The sequence below is a fragment of the Porites lutea genome, chromosome 7 (genome assembly GCF_958299795.1).
Source record: "Porites lutea chromosome 7, jaPorLute2.1, whole genome shotgun sequence".
Lineage (NCBI taxonomy): Eukaryota > Metazoa > Cnidaria > Anthozoa > Scleractinia > Poritidae > Porites > Porites lutea.
The window spans coordinates 34,307,644-34,317,144 of record NC_133207.1 but is presented as its reverse complement, the minus strand read 5'-3'; the positions used below and the strand labels follow the sequence as shown (position 1 = coordinate 34,317,144).

At 35.3% G+C, this 9,501-nt stretch overlaps 2 protein-coding genes across 4 annotated transcripts in view; one reads left to right on the top strand and one right to left on the bottom strand.

The window, feature by feature from the left end:
- Positions 1-1,044, bottom strand: part of LOC140943731 (hydroxyacyl-thioester dehydratase type 2, mitochondrial-like) — a 10,146-nt gene extending 9,102 nt beyond the window's left edge. For both annotated transcript variants that reach the window (XM_073392843.1, XM_073392842.1), the window contains exons 1-2: positions 779-1,044; positions 1-19 (exon numbers count right to left, since the gene is read on the bottom strand). The exon at positions 1-19 is cut by the window's left edge and continues 64 nt beyond it. In XM_073392843.1, coding sequence (XP_073248944.1) covers positions 1-19; positions 779-1,032 — 273 coding nt within the window. In that variant the 5' untranslated portion in view covers positions 1,033-1,044. The remainder of the gene's footprint in view (positions 20-778) is intronic.
- Positions 1,045-1,246: 202 nt separating this feature from the next.
- LOC140942639 (tetratricopeptide repeat protein 27-like) overlaps positions 1,247-9,501 on the top strand; it is a 17,890-nt gene continuing 9,635 nt past the window's right edge. For both annotated transcript variants that reach the window (XM_073391576.1, XM_073391575.1), the window contains exons 1-14: positions 1,247-1,406; positions 1,697-1,810; positions 2,527-2,596; positions 2,807-2,957; positions 3,408-3,500; positions 4,000-4,102; positions 4,356-4,395; positions 5,707-5,779; positions 6,425-6,476; positions 7,126-7,209; positions 7,818-7,861; positions 8,064-8,179; positions 8,652-8,718; positions 9,277-9,390. In XM_073391576.1, the coding sequence (XP_073247677.1) occupies positions 1,298-1,406; positions 1,697-1,810; positions 2,527-2,596; positions 2,807-2,957; positions 3,408-3,500; positions 4,000-4,102; positions 4,356-4,395; positions 5,707-5,779; positions 6,425-6,476; positions 7,126-7,209; positions 7,818-7,861; positions 8,064-8,179; positions 8,652-8,718; positions 9,277-9,390 (1,230 nt within the window). In that variant the 5' untranslated portion in view covers positions 1,247-1,297. The remainder of the gene's footprint in view (positions 1,407-1,696; positions 1,811-2,526; positions 2,597-2,806; positions 2,958-3,407; positions 3,501-3,999; positions 4,103-4,355; positions 4,396-5,706; positions 5,780-6,424; positions 6,477-7,125; positions 7,210-7,817; positions 7,862-8,063; positions 8,180-8,651; positions 8,719-9,276; positions 9,391-9,501) is intronic.

Here is a 9,501-nt window from a genome sequence, read left to right as displayed (position 1 = left end):
ATGGATAGTGGAAATCAATCTGAAATACAAAAATGTGGACGTATTACCATGCATAAAACAGACTGATAAACATTAGTAAAGTGATACAAGTAATACAGTTACATCATAGCTCAACTGACAGACAACCCATAACAGCAACTTAATTGATCAATCAGGTCATCAATAACCAGAGAACCAAGAAATGACAAATATATACAACTCACTTTGACTCTGAAGATGACCACTGCAAAAGTTGTCAAAACCTCAGTCACCGTCAACATTACAGTGCTTACCAGGACCACACTACTACCAAGATGATCAAATTCCGCCTACTTATTATAGTCACAAAATTTAGCGAATACAAATGAGAAAGGGGATGGTACTTAGTACAAAAATGTTAGCCATCAACCCAGGGTAGGGGAAACTTATGCCGATCAAATATCAGTATGTAGCCAAACTCTTGCCCAAGGGTAACACACAAAATAAGGGAAGTAACTTTGTGATGCATAACACCTTTTGCCATTGAGGATAAAATTCGGTATTTTCCAGAAACTCAATTTCAGGTTTCTCAGGAAGGAAACGCCTTCAGGACATTGCAAATCCATTTTCTTCATAGAAAAAGATGAGACTGATTTGTAATTCTGTTTTTCTTAGCCTTTTGTCTCGCCCTTAATACATACATCTGTGGGTGATGTCTTGGTTAAAGATAAAATGAATTCACCATTAAGCAATACTTGAGGGTCAAAATCTCGGTAAACTTGCACAAAAAGCAGATGAAAAAGGCTAAAATTCCATTTACCCATTTAGTATAACGCCATGCACAATAGTCCTTCCAAAGCGAGTCTTCTTGGCAAAGTTTTCGTCGAGATGAATGGGGTTCACATCACCTGTTAGCTCCGCAAAGTTTCGAACATCTTCGACAGAAATAACTTGCCGAAGTTCTGCTTCGTCTCCGACGTTAAATAATTTCGAACTGTTACTTGCAAGATATCTGACTGATGTAACAAAACAAGTCGGTACAAACCGCAGAGTTCTTACTCTGGCATTTGCCATATCGACTGCACGAATGCTCCAGGCGTTAATTGCGTGACCGCTTTACTACTGGCACTACTAGTTGCCAGAGTAATACTTGGTGTAAGACTTCCCAAAATGTCCCGAGGTTGCTGTTCAGCAGTGGCCCGGGACATTTGGGGCAGTCTTACACCAAGTAGTACCCGGTTAGCACGTGCTTTCCAAACGAGAACGCCTGGAGGAAAACGCGCAAATTTGGAGACCGTGTTCACTTTTTGACTTGTTTACGAGCGGTTTTGTAACAATAATGGCTCCAACAGAAGCGTTTCATGATTTAGAATTTGCTATGTTAGAAAGAAATGAAGGAAAGGTTGTTTCTTCAATCGAAGCTCTACAAAAAGATAGTATTCACTCAGGTGAGTAATGCTTGAAAACATATGTTTTTGTTCTCCTCAAGTTTCGGACGTTCCAGTTATAATATTCCGATCCCCATAACTAGTAGTAATATAGTGGTTACTGGGTCGTATCTTTTTGTTTTGATAATTTATGACCTTTCCAGAATGTCTGTTTACATGTAAAAAACTATCACTTCTGCAGCTGTTTGCCTTACCACAACTTTTCTGAGTAAATTCTCAAGTCTAAATACAGCTGTACATGAAGTAAATTACAGGTAAACAGAATTTTAATCACTTGACCTATCTTATAGATATAATAGAAGAACTGGAGGCCACAGTTATTTGCCTGTGCAGTAGAGACTATGTAGCAGCATTACAGTTAAAAACATCCCAACAGATATTTAATACAGTGTGTACAGCTGCAGGTCAGTTTATGATTGTTACAAATTTTGATAAATGCAAAGACCTCAGGTGGGTGACTGTTGTTGCCCACATAAACTGGATGGAGAGGGTTGGGTGTCCTGTGCTGGGGATTGAAGGCTTCCACGTGAAAGGGGTGGCAATGCTTGTTGTGTTGCACATGTTATAAATGGAGTATGCAAAATTAATTTCGTCTCACTTTGGGTGTTCAGGCCAGGATGCCAAAATTTTTACCCCTGCAGTTATCAATCAGGGCCACATGTAAAGGGAATAAACAAATTTAAAAAAAATGAGAGAGAGAGATAGAAAGAGGGAAAACATTTGATGAAATGTCTTCATGTCTATAGTTCATGTTATTTGCAGGGTGCAAAGAAAATCATTTTTACAGCTTGCCATTCGGGCTGAAGCTAGCATTTACTAGCCCAGATGTCATTTCAACAAGCCCCAAAAACTTTTTGACTAGCAGAATTGATTTCACAGTTCTTCTGTTATTTGAATTCCTAAAAAAACATCACTTGCCCATCAGGGAAAGTTAAAAACAGAATTCACTAGCCCAATAACAAAATCCACTAGCCCCAGGCTGTCGGACACTACTTTCTTTGCACGCTGTATGAGGTTGTCTGTTTTCCAGCTAGACTCCCCACCCCATTTAAATAATTTGGTGTAGAGTCCTTCCTTGGAACTGATTGTATGACTTTGTTTTTTCCAATTTTTATTTCAGATGTTGATCAAATAATTAACGAAATTTCTTTGTTGTTAAAACGTCAGGAGAGTACTGAAGTACAACTCAGGTAAGTGTACTTGTACAAAACACATGCACAGCATGAGACAAGATAAAGGAAATAATAATTATTGATTCATTTATCACTGTGTTTGGCTTAACTGGTAGCTAATTCTTACTTTCTTATAGTTACTTCTATACAGTACACTCTAGGTAGAGAGAGTTCTGATTTGAGGGATAATTGTTTAAATGATAATTATTTCACATTTTTGTGCCGTAGACATGTCCTGATTCTTTTCATCGGAGTTGCTTGCTTGGAACTCTTTATTCAGTGTAACTGGACGGGTCCTAAGCCAAGTTTGGATCCTCTTCTTGCTAACAATGGGCAAGCTAACCAGCAATTACTGGCAACACTGAGTCAAGATGGGCAGGTGTGTATACCATGACAATTCCTAAAACTCAGACCAGATCAACACCTGCATTCCTTACCCTATTTTTTTGGAGTGTTGATCTGAGAAATTTGAACCTGCTTTTCCTCTCTTACAGAATAAAAGGGTTTTTTTATGGTGGAATGGTATGCTATCAGGATAAAGAAAGGGCATGATCTAAAATTGTCCCCTTTTTGGTTTACAAGCAAAGAAAGTGTAAAGTGGAAGGACAAATTGTCAGTCTAGCAAGGGGAACAGAAGTTTTTTGGGTCTATTATAGGCAGTTTAATTACAGGCTCAAGTGAAGTCACTGTAGACATTAATTTTTCTTTTTTTCTGACTTTTCATACTACTAATTGACAACAATAAAACTGCAGATAAAGTCTAATCAATACAGTACTGGTTATTCTTTCTGCAATTTATTAATTTTTTAAACAACAATTTTTGTTGCAGCCAATTACTAATCCTCTGATGGATGGTCAATTGTTTCTTCTTGTTGCCAAAGTTATATTAGTTGAATTTCAGGAAAACTTTACTGAATGTCAGGTAAAGTTATTAACAATCTAAAGTGCATAACCTTATTTTGACCAGGTCTAAGAAAACTGCCGATACTTTGTGACACCACCAATGGTTTCACCATGCAATGACATCTGACGATCAAGTGCAGAAATTCCACTTTCATGACATGTCACTTACCTGATCTGGGTACTGACACGACATTGGTGTGGAATTTCTGCACTTAATTTGTTTCTCAGAAGTCATATTTTTGCAGGGAAACCATTGGTGGCATTGCAATATGTCAGCTGTTTTCAAAGCTAATGTTGACCTTATATAAATGATAAAATCAAACGTCTTTAAGTTTTCAGTTTAATTTCAGTTCCCTTTTTTGTTTCCGTCAGAGTACCTTATATTCTTTGTTTGTGCAGGTTTTAGACTGAACACCAAAAATATTCGTTACCATTTTGCAGTTTACACTTGTTTATAGAAGTAAGATGCAAATAAAATTGAAGAGGTCAAATTATATTCCTTGTCCTTTCCTTTGCAGACTGCTTGCCTCTGGACGTTGCGATGTCTGGCAGTTCTTAGACAACTCTCAACTGAAAAAAATGAGGCAACAAAAAACACAATTTTTAGTTTAATGGAGAAAGGTTGGTTTCTTTTAAAACTTTTAGAATTAATTAAGTACATTGGTAACTACTATTAAGTAAACTTAGATTCATGATTATTATATCAATTTGGTGCCATTAATTATTATTATATTTATCTGATCTCTGAGTATAGAGATTATGGTTTATTTTCATCCCTGTAAACTTGAAGAATTCCAGTATATGTAAGCAAGAATGTCACCTTAGTGTTACATATTCATTCATTATTTTCTTGTTATTATTGTTTTCTCTGCAGTTGAAGAAAAAAAACTTTTACTCTCTTATGAAAAGAACAGGTGTGTAGAAGAGGATCTTTTTTTTAATAATTTATTTACATGTATTATTCACATTGATTGTGTGGTAAAATGAATTAATATTTGCACGTGACTCCCATGAGGATTGCTTTAGCCAAGTGTGATCTTGCTTTTGTGATATATTATTCTGTTGGTTTGGTATCCACAGTTGCCTAGCAACAAAGCAGTGAGTAAACAAACCACCACAAACCTTGCTGGGTTGATTTAGCGGCTGCTTTAGAGGTTAAGAAATGGTCATTAGCAATGAATTTTGAAAGCAGAAGTACTTGAAAGAGAAAATGGAACCATTAGCTTTAAAATACTGAGCAAAAATCGAGGTAGGAAAACATGTTTTGCATCCCATTTCGCAGACGAGTTACCGCATCAGCTGTAATGGGCATATGTTGTTTAAATGCTATGAAATGTGTTTAAAGTTGGGTTTTTACTGTCAAAGCACTGGCCATTTTACTAAAGATATCTTTGAATTTGTGTTCAATACAGCGCTTGTCAGTGGAAGTTCTATGGGAAAGGCTTTAAGTAAAATATTAGTGACAAATTGGTTGTTCATCCTTAAGTGGCATAGCGTTAATGAATTTCCCAACGAACAAGATGTGCGGGGTTTGATTCCTGGAAGAACTTTCTTTCTTTTTGCCCTTCCTTTCCTTTCCTTTCCTTTCTTTCTTTCTTTTTTTTTGCCTGGGGAGGGGGGGGGGGGGGGTTGTTATTGTACTTTTGTTTTGTTTGTTTATACATCGTATATTTTTTATTTGTATATTTTCTTTTCCCCACTGGCCTCTTTCCTACTTTTTGCCATTAACCCATGCTACACGAGGCTCTGTGATGTACGTTTTTGTAGTTTTTTTTTGGACTGTGTTAATTGCTAATACAATATTGATTTCTTTAGCTTACCGGTATGTTTTTGACCTAAAAAGTTGTTTATAAAAGTTGGCCCATGAATTTGACCAACGATCACTGACAAAATGAGTTGACACACTTGGCTTCAACAACCTTTCCATTTTTGGCTACATAATATTATTATACGCTATTTACAAGAGGCAAGTTTTTCTCTCTCCCCCCAAACAATATTGTGCCATTGGTTGAAAAAAAAAAAAGAGGAAACAACATACTTATCAGGGGTGGTGTGGGTAGAGGGCGGGGTCTTATGACAGGTATGTCGGCAATTTTGTTGCTAATTCTAAAGGTCTGTATAACCAACTTTTTTCCTTCCAACTTTTCAGTGATCTAGCTTAACATCTGGGACCAACACATGTTTCCTTGGTGTTTAATAATAGCTTGTTCTATTTTTAATTTCAGGTATCTATCAAGCCAGGTTCACCTTGAGTTAGCCTATTTGTACCTCTACTATTATGAATTTAAAAGAGCTAGGGTAATCAAAGTTTTTGTTGTTGATACTTGTTGATTATCTAAGAGAACTGATATTGAAAGAGCTTTAATTATTTCTTATTAAAGGTTTAAGTAGCGGTATATGTATTTGAGGGAGAAATAAACAATGATTTTAATTTTGAGCTTTTAATACTCCTTCTGTGGTGTTGATGATGCTTTGTAGTCCAGTCCAAAGAAATAAATTAAAGATGATGGTTTGAAAATCCCTGACTTAAGTGATACTAACTATGTTTGTAGCCCTGTTACTAAATAATACACAATATCTACAGGTATTATCAGTACTGGATTCTATGGTTCCAGAAAATATCCATGCAGTTCACCTCCAACTCCACATTTTACAGGGTGGCAGTGGTCTCTTTAAACATTTTTGTTCGCAGAATTTTTTTATTGGGGCAGAAGGGGGGCAGTTTGTGATCTGATTGTATAAATTATTTTTCTCTTAGTCATTCATAATTTACTGGCCAGTAATCAGCCCCAAAAGTGGGAAATGAAGCAGACTTTTGGCTCGTTAATTGGGAGTATTGATGAAGGTTTCCTTCTTATATTTCTCTCATTTGCTTTAGTAATGCTAATTATCAAATAAAAATACTAAATCTTACTGATTTTTTATCCCCCCATTAATCCATAGGAGCATTTCAGTGCAGCACAGTCCAATTTAGGTTTGAAGGTTGAACTGTCAGGTAAAATTGTCAGCAGTCAAAATTTAAAAATATACAAAGATTACAGAGTATCAATAGGCCCTTTGCAGTTGTTATTCACATGTACATGTATTACAAAACCGCCTTGCTGGAGAGCAAGAGGGCATACTGTATTTTGCGGACTGGACTGGATTGTACTCGACTTGTAAAATGCGGACTAGTAAAACTCGGACTTGTAAAACGTGGACTAGTAAAACGCGGACTGGTAAAATGCGGACTTGTAAAACGTGGACTGGTAAAATGGGGACTAGTAAAACGCGGACTGGTAAAACATGGACTTGTAAAACAAGAAGAGAAGTACATACTTACAAAAGAAATTACTATTTCAAAGGGTGTTCTTTTGTTTGTCTTCTCCCTATCCAGTAGTATGCAAGCTCCTTGCACTCAAAGAGGCAATTTTTTACCGCCGGAATGACTATGCTCCAAACCTAGGCCCATTTAAGTCATTTTATCATGTGTATATGAACACATTGATACATGTTGAAGAACTAGAGAGTCCATGTTGTACAGTTCACTAAAAGTAATAATAAATTATCAAAAAGCTTTTTGAGTGGATGAGTTAACACCTAAGAAACAAAAATCTTACTGAGGGCCACAAAATAAAAATATTTGTGTGTTAAAAATGCACTAGGTGCTCTTGGAAAAAGAACAAAGTTTCAGCAAAAAGATGTCTCTCAGTTGTGTCTTCTGGTTGAAAGAGAAAAGGACTTTAAGGGTAGGTTCATTGCACGTTTGTTCAGTCAGCTGTGTTGACAATAAATTAATGTATAATCATTTGCTGTACTATAGCTAACCTTTGAGGGATATATATAAATGGTTTAAACAATTTTATTGTTTCATAATCGAATACAGCTGTATGTTACATCACCAGGGTTTTAAGTGAAATGGATTAAATTTATGTAACTACTTGTGACATTTCTTTATGATAATAATGTTTTCCCTTTCCTTGATTATAGTATCAATTGTATATGTTACAAGTACCGGTATTCAGGTTAAATTTTTTTAACTTGGGTTGATTCTCAATTTTATTTGTCTCCTAGCCCTAGCCCTAGCCCTAATTCATGAATAATTAGGGCTAGGAGACATGGGAGATTTAGAATCAACCTAGGATAAAAACTTTAACCTGAATTAAATCTTGACCTGTAACATATACATTTAGTAAACAGAGCTTTGGATAATTGCATATTAATTTTTATATACATTCTGTTTGATTTTTTATCTTTTATCATTCCATCAGATGATAAAAGTAGATGATAAAAGACAGTATTAATTTAGAATGTTTTTAGTTTGATGTTCATTTTTAATTCCATTTCCATCATCTAGCTGAATCACTTGAAGAACCTGATCAACCACAAAACATGCCAATGGTAATTTTTTAAAATAATGTTATGAAAGATTTTATTTTACATTTTATTGTGAATTAAATCAATTTTATTTTCTGTCGTTGATTAGTTTTTTGAGCCCCCCCTCCCATGCCAGAAATGTATTAATTAATGTACCCTTTAGATAATAGTCACTGCAAAAACTGTTTATAATGTGTCACGTTTGCATTGATTTACTTTCTTGTAGGATGTGATGCTTAATGATGATACTCTACTGGAAAAAGTCAAATTCCAAGATGTGAATTTTCAAGAAAGCAATGAACCTGTCAGTGCATTTGATCAAGCTATCATCCTGGGATTGACGTAAGACATTAGCAGCTGGTCAGTTTTTTGGGCAACTTGAATAAAAATTTCTTCACAGGCAGCTCAAACTCTGCATTTAGTGTAGTTAGTAATACAGTGATAATAGCTTTGTATACTTAGCTTACACTGTATGCCCGTCTGAAGTTAGCGTAATTTATTTTGTGATGTTAAAATGTGAGAGTGAAGTAAGCCCTGGAGAGTGCCTCAGCTTTAAACATGAAGACAAAATGTTTCAAAAATTAATAAAATTAATTTTAGTCTTTTAATAGTCAGCCAGGAAGAGGTGATTTTCTTTTTTTCTTTTTGCATTTCTTCTGCAAATTCTATAAAGTTTGTGCTATTGTAATACTATTTAAGTACTCAAAATAATGCCAAGGTTGTGATTTTTCTGCCTAACCTTGGACATTAACACAAATTTTTCGACTATACCTTGTAGAGAATTATATACTTTTTTTTTCATCATTTTTTGTAGTGTTGAAAGTCAAAAGAGCCAGGCCTGCCACAGACTAAATACAGAGGAACTGCTGGCGTACCTAGAGGTTCAGTAATTTTAACATTAATATTTTATTAGCCATATTAAGATAAATAACTGCATTAAAACTTAATTATTAGAACCACAAGTCACATGCAATAGGTTTCACTACAAAGCCTTGAAACAATATCATTGAAATAATAATATGAAGCTGTTTCTTTGGAAAACTCTGTGGCATGTATAGTAAAAAATAAAAGAAAAACATACACACAAAAGTATGTTACTTAATAGAGTATTTTCCTTAAATTGGTCTGTGCTTACATATTTGGTTACCAAAGCAAGGTAGTAGAATGAGTTTGCCATCTCTCCAGCTAAAAAGAATAGATGGATTTTGCTGCAACATTTCTTTTCCAAAACCTACACCCTGAATAGAAATATTAATGCCGGCTCATTTGAATCTGTTCTATGTCACGTGCATTTTAAAGTTCCTGCTTTGCATGATCTAATGAAACACGTTTTCCTGGATTATAATGCATGTAATTATGGCACATTAAGATACAGATTCATATATTTGTGTAAAGTAATGATTATGATACAACAGATGACTGTTATTTTATATTATTAGGTGATTACAAGTCAACCCAAATCTTGGTGTGTTCAAATGATGGCATTGCTGATGAGAAGCAGATTGGAAAAAGACTCAAGAAGGAAGATGGAGCGATCCATGATGCAGCTACAGGTATATGATGTATAACTGACTTCATTTTTATACATTTGGAGTTTAAGGTGACCTAATAAAGAGACCACGGCAGTGTTTGCTCAGTCAGTGGAGTGTGTTGACTGCAGAGCG